This window comes from Zingiber officinale, chromosome 1A, assembly GCF_018446385.1.
Source record: "Zingiber officinale cultivar Zhangliang chromosome 1A, Zo_v1.1, whole genome shotgun sequence".
Lineage (NCBI taxonomy): Eukaryota > Viridiplantae > Streptophyta > Magnoliopsida > Zingiberales > Zingiberaceae > Zingiber > Zingiber officinale.
In genome coordinates, this window is record NC_055987.1 from 56,588,437 (window position 1) to 56,608,677 (window position 20,241).

At 38.5% G+C, this 20,241-nt stretch overlaps 2 protein-coding genes and 1 long non-coding RNA gene across 3 annotated transcripts; 2 read left to right on the plus strand and 1 right to left on the minus strand.

The window, feature by feature from the left end:
* Positions 1-7,383: 7,383 nt before the first annotated feature.
* Positions 7,384-8,978, minus strand: LOC121998021 (glycerol-3-phosphate acyltransferase 1-like). Its single transcript, XM_042552738.1, has 3 exons — positions 8,619-8,978; positions 7,895-8,542; positions 7,384-7,395 (listed from the first exon to the last, which is right to left on the minus strand). The coding sequence occupies exons 1-3, from the start codon at positions 8,976-8,978 to the stop codon at positions 7,384-7,386; spliced, it is 1,020 nt and encodes a 339-aa protein (XP_042408672.1).
* A 191-nt stretch (positions 8,979-9,169) lies between these two features.
* Positions 9,170-10,571, plus strand: LOC122004067 (pyruvate dehydrogenase (acetyl-transferring) kinase, mitochondrial-like). Its single transcript, XM_042559008.1, has 2 exons — positions 9,170-9,335; positions 10,126-10,571. The coding sequence occupies exons 1-2, from the start codon at positions 9,213-9,215 to the stop codon at positions 10,393-10,395; spliced, it is 393 nt and encodes a 130-aa protein (XP_042414942.1). The 5' UTR covers positions 9,170-9,212; the 3' UTR covers positions 10,396-10,571.
* Positions 10,572-18,543: 7,972 nt separating this feature from the next.
* LOC122004078 lies at positions 18,544-20,035 on the plus strand. The gene is made up of 4 exons (XR_006118210.1): positions 18,544-18,577; positions 19,494-19,554; positions 19,732-19,859; positions 20,008-20,035. It is a non-coding gene; the product is annotated as an uncharacterized LOC122004078 (long non-coding RNA).
* The last annotated feature ends 206 nt before the right edge of the window (positions 20,036-20,241 follow it).

The window sequence follows — 20,241 nt, forward strand, 5'->3', positions numbered from 1 at the left end:
AGATAAGAGGTGCTAAAATGGCCTACAAGTCTACACATCCTTGACACACGACCAAAAAGAGCTAGGCCGTGTGAGCCACGTGGTCGTGTGAGCCAGATGGCCGTGTGAGCCACATGGTCGTGTGAGCCACATGGCTATGTGAGAGCGACATGGCCGTGTAAGCCACATAGCTGTGTGAGCCACACAGTTGTGCAATATTTCTAGAGAGTAAGCAGTGGTTGGTCGTGTGAGCCACACGACCGTGCAACATTTACAGAGGCCAAGCAATGTCAGGCCGTGTGAACCACACAGTTGTGTGAATCCATCCAGAACTAAAGAAGAACATGGCCGTGTGAGTCACACGGTCGTGTGAATCCATCCAGAACTAAAGCAGAACATGACTGTGTGAGTCACACGGCCGTGTCACTCTAGCCAAGAGCAAAATGTATGAGGTCGTGTGGTGCCCATGTCCTGCTCTATAAAAGGGGGGTTTTTCTCTCTTTTCACTAATCTTTGGCTTGGGGCTCACCCCCATTCCTTGGAGGACGGTTATCCCCCCTTGGGGGAACCCTAGAACCCACATCTTCGTCGATCCATCCACCTTCGGAGCAAGGAAGTGCTTCCAAGGATGCTACGCTTCAAGGATAAGCACTCTCCTCTCTTTACTTCTTTGTATTGGGTTATAGTTTGCTTCTTTCTTCATCTTTGGTTGTATTTCCTTTGCTATGTAGTAGATCTCTAGATCTAGGATATAGGAAGTAGCTGTGATGTAACTGTGAATGTATGAACTATGTATTTGGATATTTTCCTATGCAATGAAGTGTTTATATCATCATCTATGTGTGTTGTGCCTTGTATGCGTTTGACGAAATGCGTGTGAAGTAAATCCATGTAGATGTAGGGTTAGATCACCATGTAGAGGAAGAGCCTTGGAATATAAGATCACGGGACCTTGTGACAGAAGATATCCCTTACTTTCTACGGTAGTTCCTTGAAATGGGGATAAATTCTTGTTAGGAAGATTAATTAGAGTTTAGAGGGTTCTCCCAAATTAATGTTAGGAAGTAACTTGTGTAATCTAGGAAGGTGGACCGTGGGCCCTTGTGTGAGAAGGATGCTCCTATAATCGGACTTCCTAAATTACTTCTTCTACTTAATTGCATTAATCTACCATTAGGAAGTGATCTAAGTAATCTAAGAACGTGGACCGCGGGCCCTTGTGACAGAAGGATGTTTCCTATAATCAGACTTCGTAAATTACCTCTTCTACTTAATGATAGTAGAACTTGGGTAAACTCTTTGGTGTAATCTTCGCGGGATTGTACCGAACTCTAGTTAGAACTCATACACGAGTGTAAGCATGGAGTTACGGAGATGAACAATGCATAGGGACATTAACTAGCATCACAACGAAACTGAAACCCTTGTATCTATCCATCCCCAAATCCAACTCTCCCTCTTTTTCTACTCTTTACATTCTCTCTTTTCTTCACTCTCTCTTTTCCAATTAACTTTCGATTATCTAGATAATTCGCTGTGTGAAGTTAGCTAATGCTTAATCAACAGTCCCTGTGGGATCGATAATCTTTTATATTACTGATGATGTAACCGTGAACTTGTGGTGACGTAACAAATTTTTGGTGTCGTTACTAGAGACTGTTTTCGATTAAAATTAGTTGATTAGCATATGAGTCACTCTAGATATTTTTTCTTTTTCTTTTACTTTTTGCACTTTCTTTTCATTATGCACTTTCCTTCTTGCCTTTAAATTCCACATTTATTTTTTTAACGAATACAAAAATATTGGTTGAGTGCCCTGATTATTTTATATCTCTTATATCCATGTGCTATTTAATGATCTCTCACCGTGTCTTATAAGTTTAGTACTATTATTTTAGATGAGACCTAAAATTTTTCTTTAGCCATGGATTGGTATTCTTGGCAGCCTGGAGGTGCAAAGTATAATTCTGTTGATGAGCAAATGTCGAACATCTGTAGAGTATGTGGTAGCTCATCCCACCCTTCTACCATATGCCACCTCTTCCAAAATGAAGTTAGCCCTTCCACAGAACCAATTGATGATATTTGTACAGTTTATGGCAGCTCATCCCATCTAGCTGCTATATGGCACTTCTTCCATATGACGGTTTCCTCTCTTCCGGAACTTCAAAATCTATTCCAACCCATACATTAATATGATTCAGTTCCTAGTATTTCTAGCTATGACCAGGGAGATCATCAAATTCATAACTTTCAACCCCAACACACTTTTAAGGAGAATGAGCAGTTAATTCTATAGTAGCATATCCAAAATTTACCTCAACACTACAATCAAGATTTGGTGAACCATTAAAATTTGGGCAATAATTGTATTCGAAGTGTTGAGCATACTTTGCAATCAGAAGAGCCAACTACCTGGGAGGACTCCCAAGACTCAGATATTCCTGCTCCCAGTCAAAAGATGACCAAATTCAAGAATTAGAAGAACTCTTGATGCAAGAGGGGATCTTGTTTCTCCGATCCCTACAGCAAGATGATGTGTTAAGTCCAAATTCAGAGTCTCAGTTGAAGGATGATTTGGAGGGTGATCCTGTTCGAAAGTCGAGTCGACGGATGTTGGGGATGTGACACTCCTATTGACTGTGCGAAGACTTCGAACGAAATGGACCTGCAACCACAACCACATCAGTGTTGAGCCAAGGAAGGGTTTCTCGGCGTTGGCCTCCGACACTCAAGTCAGTCATCGACGATGTGGAAGAAGTAGAACGAATAAGTAGAAGAACAGTAGCAACAGTAATGTGCGCGTACCTCCGACGAAGCTTAGACCTCTTTATATAGAGTTCCTGTAGTGCATGTGAACGCTTTTCAAGGCATGCACGTGTCTCGAGGCTCTCCCTGAAAAGATGTATCAGTAAAATGTCTTTGACACAATACCTCAATGAGTTGAGCACATATTTGACGTGATAGTGGAAATTTCCGTCGTACGATCCTCTGCCTGATCATGCCGCCCACCATGGCGCTTGTCGGTGGCTCTAGTTCCCAAAAGGATATCGCCGACTCCTCCCTTTGTCTGTTACTGGGCTGAGTGGGAGAGCTGCTCGGCCAACCTTCCACTGTCCGAGCTACGCTGCCATACTGAGCGGGAAGCCTGGTTAGAGTATAATCTGCTCGGTCGTGACTCCACTTCGCCGGTTTCGAGTTTGATGTAAGTCCGAGCGAGCTGGCCGCTCAGCATATGCCTTCCCGATATTTGGCTCTTATGAGCGTCAGAAGCTTGGCGCTTGGCCAAGCTATAATGATATTGGATCGGACATTTTTTATCCCGGTCAAGCAAGTGGGTTGCACGATCGACCGGTGATATAGGGGAGTGGACCTTGGCTTTGACCCCCACCATGGCACTGACCTTCCGCGGAGTTGGCCCTTCTTTATCACCGCATCACATGTCTCCCTCTCAAGTCTAGTCGAAGGAGGCTGCATGTTCGACAGACTAGACAAAATAGTCTTTGAAGATAGATCGCCTGATCAGCCATGATACTTGTTGAGCTCTGATCGGGTTGCTGAAAGACGTCGATCGACCATGAGACCGATCCCTGGAGCCGCTCGGCGCTATGAATGATTGCCCTTGGGAGTTTCTTTCCTTTGGTATCTTTGGATGAGTGCAGTCTACGATGACGTCACCGGGATCTCTTCGAATTCATGCAAATCGCCACCATTAAGGCCGAGCACGCGCCCATGCCTGGTAATGGTGCCTATTAAATGCTGACCCATGGGAGTGAACCACGTGTCGTGCGCGCTGTCACCACACGTCCGAAGCGACAAGCGTTGATGTGACGTTTGGTGATTTGAATTCAATAGCGGGATCTGTGCTTTGGTTTCCGTGACCTAGATCGGACAGTTCTAGTAGGCCGAGCCTAAAGTTTATAAATCTGTAGCGCCAGATTCTTCTCACCCTGATCACAAGATCATTTTAGCCTTCGCGCCCGATTGGCCAAATGAACCGTCAGCCGTCACTATCTGTCTATTCTGAGACCAATTTGTGGTCAATCTCCACTTCCCCATCCATCCCTTCATCATTGAAGTTTGTAATTATTTTCGTATTCCCCTTCCACAACTCGTACCGAATTCCTTTCGCCTTCTATGTGGCATCATTGTGTTGTTCTAGCTGCACAACATCTCTTTGACTCCCAGAGCCTTCTACTACTTCTATTACCCCAAACAGTCCGAACTGGGTACCTTTCTGTTTCAGTCTTGGATCGGGCTGGTGTTTTTTGACAAAATATCGATCTCCAATAAACATTGGAAGGAATATTTCTTTTTTGTACACCTCCCCGAACGGCCGAGCTTCTGGACCCGATGGCAAGTCAGCTTACCGCCTGAACCCGATCTGAAGAAATACAAGAGCCGCTCGGACTACCTTCATGTTGTTGCCATGCTATCCGGCCAGAAGTATGACATCCACAAGCTACTGCTCGAGGGTGTGTTGTACATGTTTGGCCTGAGTCCGATCTGCATTGGACTCCTGACCGACTTAGGTAAGAGATTCCATGTACATTTCTCTTTTGATTCTAACCGATTCTTCTGCTGCTTTTGCAGCCGAAGTCATGCTTGGATGTCCGACCTTGCGAAGCTTGAGAACACTGAGATAGAGGCGGTTGCCATCGAGGAATTGGCGAACCGTGTCCTACAGCTGGTCGACTCTCAAGATGAGAGCGCAACGACTCCCGTCCTGGCGAGTGGGGGGGGGGGGCAGCTAGTCAAGCCCCTAGTGTCGAGATTGCCGGCAGCTCGAAGCAACCATTCGAGCAAGTGACCCTCGTCCGCTCAGATTCCTCCGACGAGCCGTTGTTAAGGTGCCGCACTGAGTCTTCGTGCTCCGCAACCTCGGCTGAGGCATTTGCTGAAAGGGTCGAGGTCGGCACCTCGAATCCCTCCACGATTCCTGCGACTACACTCGAGATATCCTTCAACCGGACTCCTTCAGTGGTCGAGCTGTCGGAGGGGCCTATTACCGCAGAGCCCCTGGCTTCCATGCCATCATTGCAGCCATCGAGAGTTCGGCGATCAGCCATCCTCCTGGCCTCTACGTCTCGGTCGGCTGCTCCAGCGCAGCCCACTCGAGCCCGGGCGGCCGACGATCAATTACGGCGATCCCCCATCTGCCAACGGAGGAGTACAGCGAGCTGAGCACCTGGTCGAGCACTCCTGAGTATCAGGTCATCATACGGGGTCTGCTCGGCCAAGATTGGGAAGAAGCCCGAGCCCGAGCCGCAGTGATGCCTTCAGGCGTGCTCGCCAACAACCATACCCAAATGTCAACTAGGTAAGCTCTTTGTTGTCATTATTTTTCTTCCAATCGGTTATAACCCCGTTCATTGCTGCAGTATTAGGTGGAGAGCCTGGCCATTTTCCATAAGCTAGCTCATCTGGAGGATGAGTTTCAAAAGCTCCAAGTCTCCAGCAACCAACCTGCCGTCGATCCGAAGGAGATGGCCAAGCTGAAGGCCGACCTGGAGAAGATGACCAAGCTTCTTGAGGCTGAATGAGCTAAATCTTCTGGCCACGAGGAGATGCTGGGCCGACTCAAGAAGCAAGTCAGCATGTTTGACAAGAAGATTGAGTTAGCCACCGCTAGGAAGAACCGGACCATTGAGGACCTAGAACTGAAGAACAAGGAGGCCCGAGATCTCGCTAGCAATCTCAAAGACGCTGAAGATTTTTTGGTGACTGAGCGAGCGAGCCGGACTATGAGGAAAACCGAGCTCTAGGGCCATTCTATAAACTTTGCTTTACCAAACTTTATTTTTACGATGCACATTTTTTTAAAAATTCTTTCTGCTTGAAATTTTCTTACTTAGAAATTTTTTCTTTAACACTTAAAAATGTCTAAAAATTAGTGCCAAAACTTTTTATATATATCAAAATAATTTTCAAAAATTTTTCTAAAGTTCTCCAAAATTATTACCCTTAGATTTTTCTTTGTGCCCCAGTTTTATGTGATCAAAGGGGGAGAAGGAAAAGATTAAGTCTAGGGGGAGGTAGATTTCAAATTAAATAATTTTTAAAATTTTTGTAATTTATTACATAATTATTGTTTTAACTTTATGTCTGTTTACCCTAGCTTAACTTGGGCTGCTCACATCAAAAAGGGGGAGATTGTTGGAACCCCAAGGTTATTTTGATGTGATTAAACAAGTTAAGTTAGGTCCTGTGGTGTTTTAACCTTGTGTCTAAGTGTGTAGGAGCTTAGGAGCACAAGAAGTCGAGCAAAAGACGCAGCTAGCAAGAAGGATGGCACGGGAGAGAGCCGACGAGCTTGGTGCGTCTGAGGGACGGGGTGCTGCGGAAGAGTACGCGAGCGGGCGAGAAGGAAGCGCGCGACGTTTTTGAGGGATGAGATGTCGGAGCGGAAGGTTGCTCGAGAAGGCCAGAAATTAGATTCGGATGAGTCCTATTCCGGATGGCCGAGATCACCCAAGCAAGTGGAGACAGAGCGGAAGATCTGGACCAAGGCGAGCAAAACTGGAACAGAGGGCCCGGATTGGAAAAAGTCAACCATGTTGACTTTAAGGCTTCGAGCGCCCGGACCCAATCCTGGCGCCCGGACCAATCCAGGCGCCCGGACCAATCCGGGCGCTCGGAGCGATTCTGGGCGCCCGAAGCGATTTCGGGCGCCCGAAACCCGATTCTATCCAAATCACGTTTGACCGCTATCCGTTGCAGAGGGGATAATGTTTTATCCCCCTCCAGGCGCCTGGAACCCTTCCAGGCGCCTAGAACCCTTCTAGGCGCCCCAACCAAGGTTGTAAATATAACCTTGGTCCAAGAAGATAAGTACAACAAGCAATTTCATTTACAACACTTATACACTTCCCTTTGTTAGTTTAGCTTCATCTTTCTATGCTTTCACTGCTATAAGAGGTTTCTCTGCCTGAAGGAGTATTTAGAGCACTTCACTTCCTTGGATTAACAACCTCCCCGGTTGTAACCAAGTAAATATCTTGAGCCTCTGTTTTTTGTTTATTCTAATTTTATTTATGCAATTGTTCATTTAAGTCTGAGAAGGGTATTTTCTATTTTATTTTGTGTTGGGATATTCAACCCCCCTTCTAGCCGGCCAACTGGGGACCAACATCCTCTACCCATAGGATTTTTTTCTTGATGTCCTTAACTTGCTAATACTTCTACTCAGTTTCTCAGACCAAGACTTCCTTGCCTAGCCACAACTAGAGCTTTTCACCTGCCTAGTATCACTAGGACTTTTACCTTGCCTAAGCTCACTTAGGACTTCACTGCACACTCAATCATATATATTAGAACCACAATAACCCTTAAATTGAACCCTTTGTTATTATCAAAACTTGAGTTTGATCATCTGGTACTTCCTGCACCAATAATTTCCTTACTCTAGAGGTGGCACTACAACAAAATCGCTCATAGACATCAGTGGAACAACAACAGTTTTAGGCTAAAACCGATGTCTTTGAGTATTTTACACCGGTTTTTTCTAAAAACCGGTGTCTATGAGCGCAGATTTTAGCTCATAGACATCGATTTTTTAGGCGATGTCTATGAGCGCCCTTTTGTTGGTTAATAGACACCGATTTTAACATCGGTTTTTAAAATCCGATGTTAATGAACCCAAATAATATTTTAATTTTTTCCCACAAGCCAAAATTTGCACACTGTGAATTCCCTCCAAACCTAAATCTTTATCCCGCCATTCCTCCGCACGACATCTCTCTCGCGATAACCTAAACCTCCGACCATCCGACCATCTCTCTCAGCCTAAACCTAAACCTCCGACCATCTCTCTCAACCTCATCTCCCTCTTCCCCCCTTCCTAGATCCTCTCCCGATCAGGATCAAGACACGACGAACTTGCTTCTCCGTCCAACCACACCGCATCTCCTCCAACTCCTCCATTTGGTTGAGAAGAGAAGGCCTTGGTAGCGTACAGCATTCCCACCCGCGCGTCCAGAGCCACCGGTACCACCTCCTCCGCCACCTCCACGAACAGCGGGCTGAACCGCAGCAGGTACGGCTCCCGGCATGTCGTCCCCTCCGGGCACACCGCCAGGCCCCCCTCCACCGCCAGCAGCCGCCGCATCGTCGCCGCGTCTCGTCCCCTGTCCCGGGTCAGCCGCACAGTCCGCATCGGCGCCAACGCCTCCGACACCCGGCTCAGGCTGTACGTCACGGCCGGCACCGTCCTCTCTAGCGCCGAGCACAGCATCACCGGGTCCAACAGCGTCCGGTGCGTGCACACGTACACCACCCCCTTCTTCTCCCCGTTCGCTTTCCCATCTCCGGCCCTCCGGAATCGGATTCCGATGACGGCGGCGATGAAGATGGATATTTTATAAGGGAAAACGATCCCCATCATGATCCTAAACACGGCCAAAGGGATTGCCACGGGTATCCACATGAAGAACGCCATCATCTCGCATGGCGTCGGGAGAAAAGCCAGTCTTCCGTCATGGAACACAAGTGGCTTCGGGTACTTGTTTCTCGGCATTTTGCTGCTCTCACTCCTTGATTCCTCCTCTCTCACGACATAAATTTCCTGAAAAATAAAACAATCACTTTTAACTCATATCTTTGATCGACTAACGTGGAATCGAAAGAAATGCAGGTCCAACCTTGGCCGAGAGTTGGTGGTGGTGGACATTGGAGAGGTTCACAATGGCCGCACCGGCCTTGACCATGTCCCTGAGAGCTCTCTGTTTGTCAGGCCAAGAGATGACCCCCGTGAAGTAGCAGCCCTTCACCACCTGCAGCTCCGCCCCCACCACCTCCCCCACCTCTAAGTACTCCTTCAAGAATCCCTCCACCATGAGCCTCGGCAAGGTGGTGAGCACAACAGCTCGCCTCCCTTTCAGCACCTCGCATGCATGCAGATGGAGGTTCTCCAAGAAAATTTTCGGCAGCACAGTCCTAGCGATCAGCCTCAGGTCCCCCGTCCTCAGCCCGCAGAAGGTCACGAAGGCCATGATCCTCATCCCAAACTCGTGCTTCCCCAAGAGACACAAGGCAGGGGAGAGCGCGAGGAGGAGGAATTAGTATAACCAATCCTCTCGTTTCAGAGTAATATGATTATAACTTTCTTTTTGTTTGAGGTTCACATCCTTACTGTATAAATAATTTTTTGATGATATTGTATATTTATGACTTATCTGATTATTTCTTTCAACTTGCTACTGTGGACCAGGTATGTTCCTTCTCATTTGCACCTTATGGTCTTTGAGTTGGTAAAAAACTCTCTGCGTGCGGTTCAAGAATGTTTTATGAATTCTGATAAGAATGCCCCTCCTGTTAGAATTATTGTCGCTGATGGGATTGAAGATGTTACAATAAAGGTACGATACCAATAAATACTTAATCTTCAATTACTGTTATTCTGCTTGGTAAGCAAGATTGCAATACTTCAAGAATAAGAAAGGATTAGTTAAAAATTCATGCTGTCTTGGCAAGTTGCAGAATTTGAATTTAACACAGAATACTAGGTACTCTAGAAAATAGAAACTAGATGTAGTGAAGATGAAAAATATGAATTTAAATTATATTTTCTTTGGGAATTCTTGACAGTTACTGATGTCTTGCAGGCATTTTTTATTTCTTGAAAAGTGTTGATACTGCAGAACCACCAGATGTAGATTTGCAAGACAGAGAACAATTATACATTGAAGAACATAATTGGACTAACTCCTCACTCTTTAAAGTGGTTAATCAGATTTATCAGAAAACTATTACAAATGAAAGTTAGGGAAATTCTCAAATATTTCATGAATTTGGGGCTCATTGCTACTGGTTATTTTTAAACCAGACAATGATTATGTGAAATCCAAGAGTCTTCCACTTTGTCTATATCTGACTATATGCATACAAGAATACGTCAGAGCCTGTTGAAAATCTTTTACTGCCAACATGTATATCAGCATCTGCTGTTGATACAAGTATAACACCCGGATAAATGCAAAAATTTTCTAATTTTTGTAATTTATCTTCTTCTTAATATCATTAAATTATATCTTATGGCATTTCTCTGTTTGTTAATACTCATGGTTCGAGGAATTTCTTGTTACATATCAATCATCTAGTTTTTCTAGCTTTGGAATACTGATCTTGATATGCTATCAATTATTTCAGATATCAGATGAAGGGGGTGGCATACCAAGAAGTGGTCTTCCAAAGATTTTCACATATCTCTATAGCACTGCTAAAAATCCACTCGAGGAAAACGATGAAGGAAGCTCAGATGGAGTAATTATGGCTGGTTATGGTTATGGGCTTCCAATTAGTCGTCTCTATGCTCGCTATTTTGGTGGTGATTTACAAATTATCTCTATGGAAGGATATGGTAAATCCAATTCTTTCTTTATGCAATACTTAATCTCAAGTTCAATTTGTCCTGCTTGAATTCCAATATGGCTCATTCATTGCCTATTATGTTGCCAATACTTATTCGTGATTTACAAACTCGTGCTTGCTATGATTTTTTGATACAAACCGGATGCTATGCTTTTGTTACAATGATTTTTTTTATACAAACCGAATGCTATGCTTTTGTTACAAACCATATACTAGTTGGAGACTAAATGATTGCCTAAGAAGAAAGGAAATAGAGATTAGGAGATGCAGTGAGTAGAGTGGCTGGATAAGCTATCTTAAATGGTAACCTTAGGATTAAAGGATTGATACTCGAATTTAACCTAACCTATTAAGATAAATGGGTAATCAATACTAATCCTTATTTTGATTGTTTAAATGTTGGGCTCCTGTTTCATAGCAAAAGGTTCATTTTGTGACTCTAAACTAAGTTTTTTTTTTTATTGTTTAAGTGTATTTTCTGAATTTTGAGAACCAATTTTTTTTTGTACATCTACCATCAAGTATGACCCTACTTAACCAGATATACACTTTTAGACCCCCATCTTCATGCACATGGCTAACTGTAACCCGCGAGGTCTTCTGACTTTGTGTTTTTCAGTTCAGGGTCTACTAGTTTACTTATCTCTTGTGGGTTTTGAAGATACTTTGTGGCCTGTATAACATAGAAGAACAATGAGCCGTGGATATATAGCATGAATCTACTAATATGAATCACAAACTGTTGGATCAAGAAGGATATATCTTGAGACTAGCGAACCCAAAGGGCAAACAATGTTATGTCTTTTCCAACTAATGAATCTCCAAAGGGAAGATAATGTTGAAAGAAACTTGTGATTTGCAGCGAGGCTATGGTTTCCTCAGTTGGGATGTGATAAGGTAGCTAAATAGAGGTAATACAACCTTTAACTTACCCTGACTATTGTATGAACTGATTAGAGAGCTTGTTGAGAATTAAGCTTCTAAACTACATGGAACAAATGATTATCGGAAGTTTGTAGGAAATAAGAACAAATTTGGGTTTATGCCCTCAGTATCTGTTACAAGAAGCTTATGCTGTTTTTGAGTATCAAATATTTTCAAATATGCATCTTACCCAATTTATCAGACACCCTCTTTCCTTGCAATATGGAGGTCTTCCACTGATTATTTCTAGTAAAACTACTCCAAAAGCAAAGATGTTAGCTTGAATTTCCATTTCTTGTTGCTCTCGAGGAACATTATATTCTGGAAGAGAGACTCTGCTGAAGTAACCAGCACTTTTCTTAGATTCTGAGAAAATAATTTTCCAGCTCTCAAAATCAACCAACTGCAAAAGAAATGTAAGAGGGTTTTATAATCTTAATCCATTCCGCTAATACAAAGATGTGAAAAAACAGAAACCAAGTTAGCAGCAAAAATCACTGAAGGAATTATCTGGGAAAGATGAAAGCCACAAAAAAAGGGCACAGTTGCCTTTTGATTCACGGCATATCAACCCACCTTGTGTTTGCCTACTTCATTGATTGCGTGGTGATGGTGAATTTTATAGCTTTTGCTCCTTATTATATTATGTCTATTAGCCATGTGTATACAAAGGGCACAGTTGCATTCTTGCTTATGAGATTTGGAAGATGGCATCAGAGGTAGTACAATAAATAGTATATCTCTTCATTTGCTTGTTAACTATGAACATTTTCTTTGTTCTTCTATGCTTCCTTCACTGTTATATTCGTTATCTTCCACAGCAGCCTTTAAAAACTCAGTATTCTATTTTATTTGATACATGCACACATTTGTTTTAGTTATTTGACATATGGTGGATTTATGTGTTTTTACAGTTTACAAATCTCAAGTACTCCAGAGTTGAAATTGATGAAGTGCGGTTCGAGTGAGCTGAATGCATGCTAGATTACATTTGAGACAGTTGTACATTGATGTGTTAACAGAATGTTATACTTTGATTTTGATATCTATTAGCTAGCTTTTGATGTAAAAAGAATGTTTGGGTATTTTATGGATATTGTTGTAAGAAGATTATTTATATAATTTGTGAATATTTGTGTATTTTATGGATATTATTGAATGATGAATATTTGTACAATTTATGAATATTTGTGTATTTTTTTTGTTATTGTCGGTTTTAAAATCAAATCTGTGCTGTTAAAAAATATACATATTACATCGGTTTTCCATCGATGTAAAACCGGTGTTATAAAGTAATATTACATCGGTCATTTACCGCTGCCAAAACTGGTGTTATTAACATACAATATTACATCGGTTTTACACCGTTGATGAAACGGTGTCGTTAAGTGATACTACACCGGTTAATAATCGATTCGAAGACCGGTGTCGTTAAGTGATACTACACCGGTTTTAACCCGATGTCTAAAATGGCAGACTTTTAACATCGGCTTCATAGACATCGGTCGAAAATCAAATAGACACCGGTGGAAAACCGATGTCTATGAGCGATTTTGTTGTAGTCTGGACGGATAGATTCAATGGCTCTTGGATGAGATTCTAAGGGTTTCCCCTAATGGGAGAACCCTTCCCCCAAGGAGCGGGGCGGAGCCCTAAACCCAAGATATCTCAAAAAAGGGATAAAATCCCCTTTTATAGCTGGAAGACACGCACCTGACTCCATGCCACACGGTTGTGCCTAAGAGGTATGACCATGGTGTGTATACCATACACTACAAAAAAACAATAATTTAGGGACGAAAGTTTGGGACGAAAAATTTTCGTCCCAAAATCGCAACAATTTTGGCGACAAACACAAAATTTGATCCAAATTAGAAACGAAATCTGCAACAAAATATTTTCGTCGCAAATTCCCAACGAACATTATTTTCGTTGCAAAATTCGTCCCAGATTCTGGGACAAATTCAGGATTCGTCCCAAATTCTGGAACGAATCTAGAATTCGTCCCAGATTTTGGGACGAATCCAGGGTTCGTTCCAGAATCGAAATATATTTCAGAAAAAATGGAAAAAATGGGTCAAAATCTGGGACGAATCTTGGATTCGTCCCAGATTTTGGGACGAATCCAGGATTCGTCCCAGATTTAAAAAAATTAAAAAATAATAGAAAAATCATTCGGAAGGCATAAATATGAACCTAATGATCTCGGAATTTCATGAAACAAGTTTCTATGGATTCCTAATTTTCTCATGATCATAAAATATCCTAAATTTGAAATTTAATCTAATAAATTAAGTGTGGTGATTTTTTAACATGAATATGACCTAATTTGTAATAAAAAATTCACCGCACTCAATATAATATGTTAAAATTATGGATGAAGATATTTTTAAGATTGTAAGAAAATTAGGAACCTATAGAAACTTATTTCATGAAATTCCGAGATCGTTAGGTCCATATTTAGTGAAACATAGATAGTTTAGTATTAATTAAGTATGTTAGCGTTTAACACATGCTTGAATATGTGTTTAAAACTAAAAATATAGATCTACAAATGTCAGAATTTCATGAAACAAGAGTCTATAAGTTTCTTATTTTCCCTTATTCATAAATATATCCTCTTCCTTAATTTTAAAATAATATATTGTGTTTCGTATTTTTTTACCTGAATTAGGTCAAATTCGAGTTAAAAAATCACCACGCTAAATATATGAGATTAAAAGTACGGATGAGGGTATTTTTAAGATCATGAGAAAATTAGGAACCCAAAGAAACTTGTTTCATGAAATTCCGAGATCGTTAGGTCCATATATAGGCCTTCCGAATGATTTTTCTTTTAATTTTTATTTTTCTTAAATTTGGGACGAATCCTGGATTCGTCCCAAAATTTGGGACGAATTTCTGGATTCGTCCCAGATTTTGGGACGAATCTGGAATTCGTCCCAAATTTAAAAAAATAAAAAATAAAAGAAAATTTATTTGGAAGGCCTATATATGGACCTAACGATCTCGGAATTTCATGAAACAAGTTTCTATGGGTTCTTAATTTTCGCATGATCTTAAAAATATCCTCATCCAAAATTTTAACCTCATATATTTAGTATGGTGATTTTTTAACCCGAATTTGACCAAATTCATAATAAAAAATTCACCGCATTTAATATATTATGTTAAAATTATGGATAAAGATATTTTTAAGATCACGAGAAAATTAGAAATCCATAGAAACTTGTTTCATGAAATTCCAAGATCGTTAGGTCCATATTTAGGCCTTCCAAATAAATTTTCTTTTATATTTTATTTTTCTTAAATTTGGGACGAATCCTGGATTCGTCCCAAAATCTGGGACGAATCCTGGATTCGTCCCAAAATCTGGGACAAATCCAGAAATTCGTCCCAAAATCTGGGACAAATTTCTGGATTCGTCCCAGATTTAAAAAAAATAAAAAATAATAGAAAAATCATTCTGAAGGCCTAAATATGTACCTAATGATCTCGGAATTTCATGAAACAAGTTTCTATGGATTCCTAATTTTCTCATGATCATAAAAATATCCTAAATCTTAATTTTAACCTAATAAATTAAGTGTGGTGATTTTTTAACATGAATATGACCTAATTTGTAATAAAAAATTCACCGCACTCAATATAATATGTTAAAATTATGGATGAATATATTTTTAAGATTATAAGAAAATTAGGAACCTATAGAAACTTATTTCATGAAATTCCGAGATCGTTAGGTCCATATTTAGTGAAACATAGATAGTTTAGTATTAATTAAGTATGTTAGCGTGTAACGCATGTTTGAATATATGTTTAAAACTAAAAATATAGATCTACAAATGTCAGAATTTCATGAAACAAGAGTCTATAAGTTTCTTATTTTCCCTTATTCATAAATATATCCTCTTCCTTAATTTTAAAATTATATATTGTGTTTCGTGTTTTTTTACCTGAATTAGGTCAAATTCGGGTTAAAAAATCACCACACTAAATATATGAGATTAAAATTACGGATGAGGGTATTTTTAAGATCATAAGAAAATTAGAAACCCAAAGAAACTTATTTCATGAAATTCCGAGATCGTTAGGTCCATATTTAGGCCTTCCGAATGATTTTTCTTTTAATTTTTATTTTTCTTAAATTTGGGACGAATCCAGGAATTCGTCCCAAAATTTGGGACGAATCCAGGAATTCGTCCCAAAATTTGGGACGAATTTCTGGATTCGTCCCAGATTTTGGGACGAATCTAGAATTCGTCCCAAATTAAAAAAAATAAAAAATAAAAGAAAATTTATTTGGAAGGCCTATATATGGACCTAACGATCTCCGAATTTCATGAAACAAGTTTCTATGGGTTCCTAATTTTCGCATGATCTTAAAAATATCCTCATCCAAAATTTTAACCTCATATATTTAGTATGGTGATTTTTTAACCCGAATTTGACCAAATTCATAATAAAAAATTCACTGCATTTAATATATTATGTTAAAATTATGGATAAAGATATTTTTAAGATCACGAGAAAATTAGAAATCCATAGAAACTTGTTTCATGAAATTCCGAGATCGTTAGGTCCATATTTAGGCCTTCCAAATAAATTTTCTTTTATATTTTATTTTTCTTAAATTTGGGACGAATCCTGGATTCGTCCCAAAATCTGGGATGAATCCTGGATTCATCCCAAAATCTGGGACGAATCCATAAATTCGTCCCAAAATCTGGGACAAATTTCTGGATTCGTCCCAGATTTAAAAAAAATAAAAAATAATAGAAAAATCATTCTGAAGGCCTAAATATGTACCTAATGATCTTGGAATTTCATGAAACAAGTTTCTATGGATTCCTAATTTTCTCATGATCATAAAAATATCCTAAATCTTAATTTTAACCTAATAAATTAAGTGTGGTGATTTTTTAACATGAATATGACCTAATTTGTAATAAAAAATTCACCGCACTCAATATAATATGTTAAAATTATGGATGAATATATTTTTAAGATTATAAGAAAATTAGGAACCTATAGAAACTTATTTCATGAAATTCCGAGATCGTTAGGTCCATATTTAGTGAAACATAGATAGTTTAGTATTAATTAAGTATGTTAGCGTGTAACGCATGTTTGAATATGTGTTTAAAACTAAAAATATAGATCTACAAATGTCAGAATATCATGAAACAAGACTCTATAAGTTTCTTATTTTCCCTTATTCATAAATATATCCTCTTCCTTAATTTTAAAATTATATATTGTGTTTCATGTTTTTTTACCTGAATTAGGTCAAATTCGGGTTAAAAAATCACCACACTAAATATGTGAGATTAAAATTACGGATGCGGGTATTTTTAAGATCATAAGAAAATTAGAAACCCAAAGAAACTTGTTTCATGAAATTCCGAGATCGTTAGGTCCATATTTAGGCCTTCCGAATGATTTTTCTTTTAATTTTTATTTTTCTTAAATTTGGGACGAATCCAGGAATTCATCCCAAAATTTGGGACGAATTTATGGATTCGTCCCAGATTTTGGGACGAATCTGGAATTCATCCCAAATTTAAAAAAATAAAAAATAAAAGAAATTTTATTTGGAAGGCCTATATATGGACCTAACGATCTCCGAATTTCATGAAACAAGTTTCTATGGGTTCCTAATTTTCTCATGATCTTAAAAATATCCTCATCCAAAATTTTAACCTCATATATTTAGTATGGTGATTTTTTAACCCGAATTTGACCAAATTCATAATAAAAAATTCACCGCATTTAATATATTATGTTAAAATTATGGATAAAGATATTTTTAAGATCACGAGAAAATTAGAAATCCATAGAAACTTGTTTCATGAAATTCCGAGATCGTTAGGTCCATATTTAGGCCTTCCAAATAAATTTTCTTTTATATTTTATTTTTCTTAAATTTGGGACGACTCCTGGATTCGTCCCAGATTTTTGGGACGAATCCAGGATTCGTCCCAGATTTAAAAAAAATAAAAAATAATAGAAAAATCATTCTGAAGGCCTAAATATGTACCTAATGATCTCGGAATTTCATGAAACAAGTTTCTATGGATTCCTAATTTTCTCATGATCATAAAAATATCCTAAATCTTAATTTTAACCTAATAAATTAAGTGTGGTGATTTTTTAACATGAATATGACCTAATTTGTAATAAAAAATTCACCGCACTCAATATAATATGTTAAAATTATGGATGAATATATTTTTAAGATTATAAGAAAATTAGGAACCTATAGAAACTTATTTCATGAAATTCCGAGATCGTTAGGTCCATATTTAGTGAAACATAGATAGTTTAGTATTAATTAAGTATGTTAGGTGTAACACATGTTTGAATATGTGTTTAAAACTAAAAATATAGATCTACAAATGTCAGAATTTCATGAAACAAGAGTCTATAAGTTTCTTATTTTCCCTTATTCATAAATATATCCTCTTCCTTAATTTTAAAATAATATATTGTGTTTCGTGTTTTTTACCTGAATTAGGTCAAATTCGGGTTAAAAAATCACCACATTAAATATATGAGATTAAAATTACGGATGAGGGTATTTTTAAGATCATAAGAAAATTAGGAACCCAAAGAAACTTGTTTCATGAAATTCCGAGATCGTTAGGTCCATATTTAGGCCTTCCGAATGATTTTTTCTTTTAATTTTTATTTTTCTTAAATTTGGGACGAATTCTTAGATTTGTCCCAAATTTTAAAAAATAAAAAATAAAAGAAAATTTATTTGGAAGGCCTAACTATGGACCTAACGATATCGGAATTTCATGAAACAAGTTTCTATGGGTTCCTAATTTTCTCATTATCTTAAAAATATCCTCATCCGTAATTTTAACCTCATATATTTAGTATGGTGATTTTTTAACCCGAATTTGACCTAATTCATAATAAAAAAAAATTGCCGCATTTAATATAGTATGTTAAAATTATGGATGAAGATATTTTTAAGATCACGAGAAAATTAGAAATCCATAGAAACTTATTTCATGGAAATCCGATATCTCTAAGTTCATATTTAGTGTTTCCAAATCATTTTTTTATTTTTTTTAAAATTTTTTATATTCTGGGACGAATTTTGGAATTCGTCCCAGATTTAGGGTCGAATTCTGGAATTCGTCCCAGATTTGGGGACGAATTCCTAGATTCGTCCCAAAAAATAAGCAATGGAAAGAAATATTTTAATTTATAAGTTAACCCTAAATCTCCTCCCACCCATCTGCCCCTTCACTCATCCCTGCGGCTGATTCCTTCCCGATCGGCTGCGGCACAGGTAACCCTCTCCCCTCTTCCCTCTCCTTTCTCTCACATCTGCCCACTTCTTCTCGCGTGGCCGCGGCTGGCCGCGCGTGGCCGCGGCTGGCCGCGCGTGGCCGCGGCTGGCCGCGCGTGGCCGCGGCTGGCCGCGGCTGTCAGCGCCTGGCCGTGGCTGGCGGCAGTTGGCCGCGAGTCGCCGCTGCTAGCACTGATGTCGCAAGATTTGGAATGGTGGAGTACTGATCTGTGAAATTTAGGGCTTCATTCTTGTTTGTTAACAAAGAAAAGCACTGCAACTCTTGATCACTTAGATGTCAATGACCAATGATCTGTGAAATAGGGTTTAGGGCTATTTTTGGATAAAGATTTGTAGTTCTTCTTGTATATAGATGTACAGTTTAGGGGTGTGGAAGTAATAAAATCTCAACTACACTAGGGCAAAATTTTGATACTAGGGTTTCGAATCCTAAATGTATGGGGAGCTCCAGTATACCATAGGTATAAATTTACCTTTGATTTTCTGTGTACTGATCCTCTTTATCATTACAAATACTTGTAGGATAGTTTTTAGATTGGAATTAATTAATGGAGGGACAAATTACAATAGAGTTGACATGTTTTTTTTTCTTTGATACAAAATTCAAAGGGTGCTCATTATTATTATTATTGTTAAAAAGATTTTCTTTTAAAGAAAAAAATAGAAGCGACCCTATTCTATTTTTTATCTCAAAAATATCCTTATCAAAATATTTTATTTTTCATCTAAAAAATGTCAATTCTGATCCACAATTGCTCTAATATAGAGAGTAATTTTGTTTTTTTCCAAATTTTGTTCCATTAAAATATTATTATTTCAATTTAATTACAATTGCTTCAACTCTATTAAAATTGTTAGAATAATACTATAATAATTGATAATGTTGCTTGTGCAGGTTTCAATTTGGCATGATCTCAGTGTAGTTGAAGACAACTGTATTTGTTCACGTCTTTTCGGTATTTCTAAGTTCATTAATATGCATTTAATGATCTGTATATAAAGTTAGCTTTAAATAATTATTTTATAGTTGATTAATTGTATTTCTTCTTTTTGATAAGCTTTTCTTTGTTGTTTTGTCTTCAATGATAAGATTTATTTCTGTTAATAATGTTTAACTAAATAGCTGAATTCAGGTAAAATGCAGAATGAGCGAAGTTGGATGTATAACAAGAATTCAAGTATAATGCAGAATGAGGAAGAGGAGGAGGAGGAGGAGGAGGAGGATGATAATCATAATGATGACTTTAATTTTTGACGATGGGTAAGTTTTGTTAGCTTATTTAAAGAAATTTCCCATAATTATGTATGATGATTATTTGTCTCATGTTTACTGTTTTACACATTAATCAATGGCTTGTTAACTTTTCTAATTTTTATTTTAATTAATATTGTCAATTTGTTTTTAACAGGGTTGGTGAGGAGAACTAAAGGTCTGAGGAAAAAAATTAAGTATTAAGTAACATGTTAAACTTTTAATTTTATTTATTTATTTATTTATTTTCTAATTGCTTTTAATTTATTGAAATTTATTACTACTGCTTTATTAGTTCAAATTGCAAATTATGATTAGAGTTTACCTAACAACCAAGTAACCATGATTACTAAAACACTTGTATCACAAAAAAATTAAGTTTAATTAGTTT

Coding starts and splice junctions, on each gene's coding strand:
- LOC121998021 (XM_042552738.1), bottom strand. CDS start 8,978: ATGAGGATCATGGCCTTCGTGACCTTCTGCGGGCTGAGGACGGGGGAC. Junction 8,543..8,618: donor ACCACCAACTCTCGGCCAAG/GTTGGACCTGCA, acceptor TTTATTTTTCAG/GAAATTTATGTCGTGAGAGA.
- LOC122004067 (XM_042559008.1), top strand. CDS start 9,213: ATGGTCTTTGAGTTGGTAAAAAACTCTCTGCGTGCGGTTCAAGAATGT. Junction 9,336..10,125: donor TTGAAGATGTTACAATAAAG/GTACGATACCAA, acceptor CAATTATTTCAG/ATATCAGATGAAGGGGGTGG.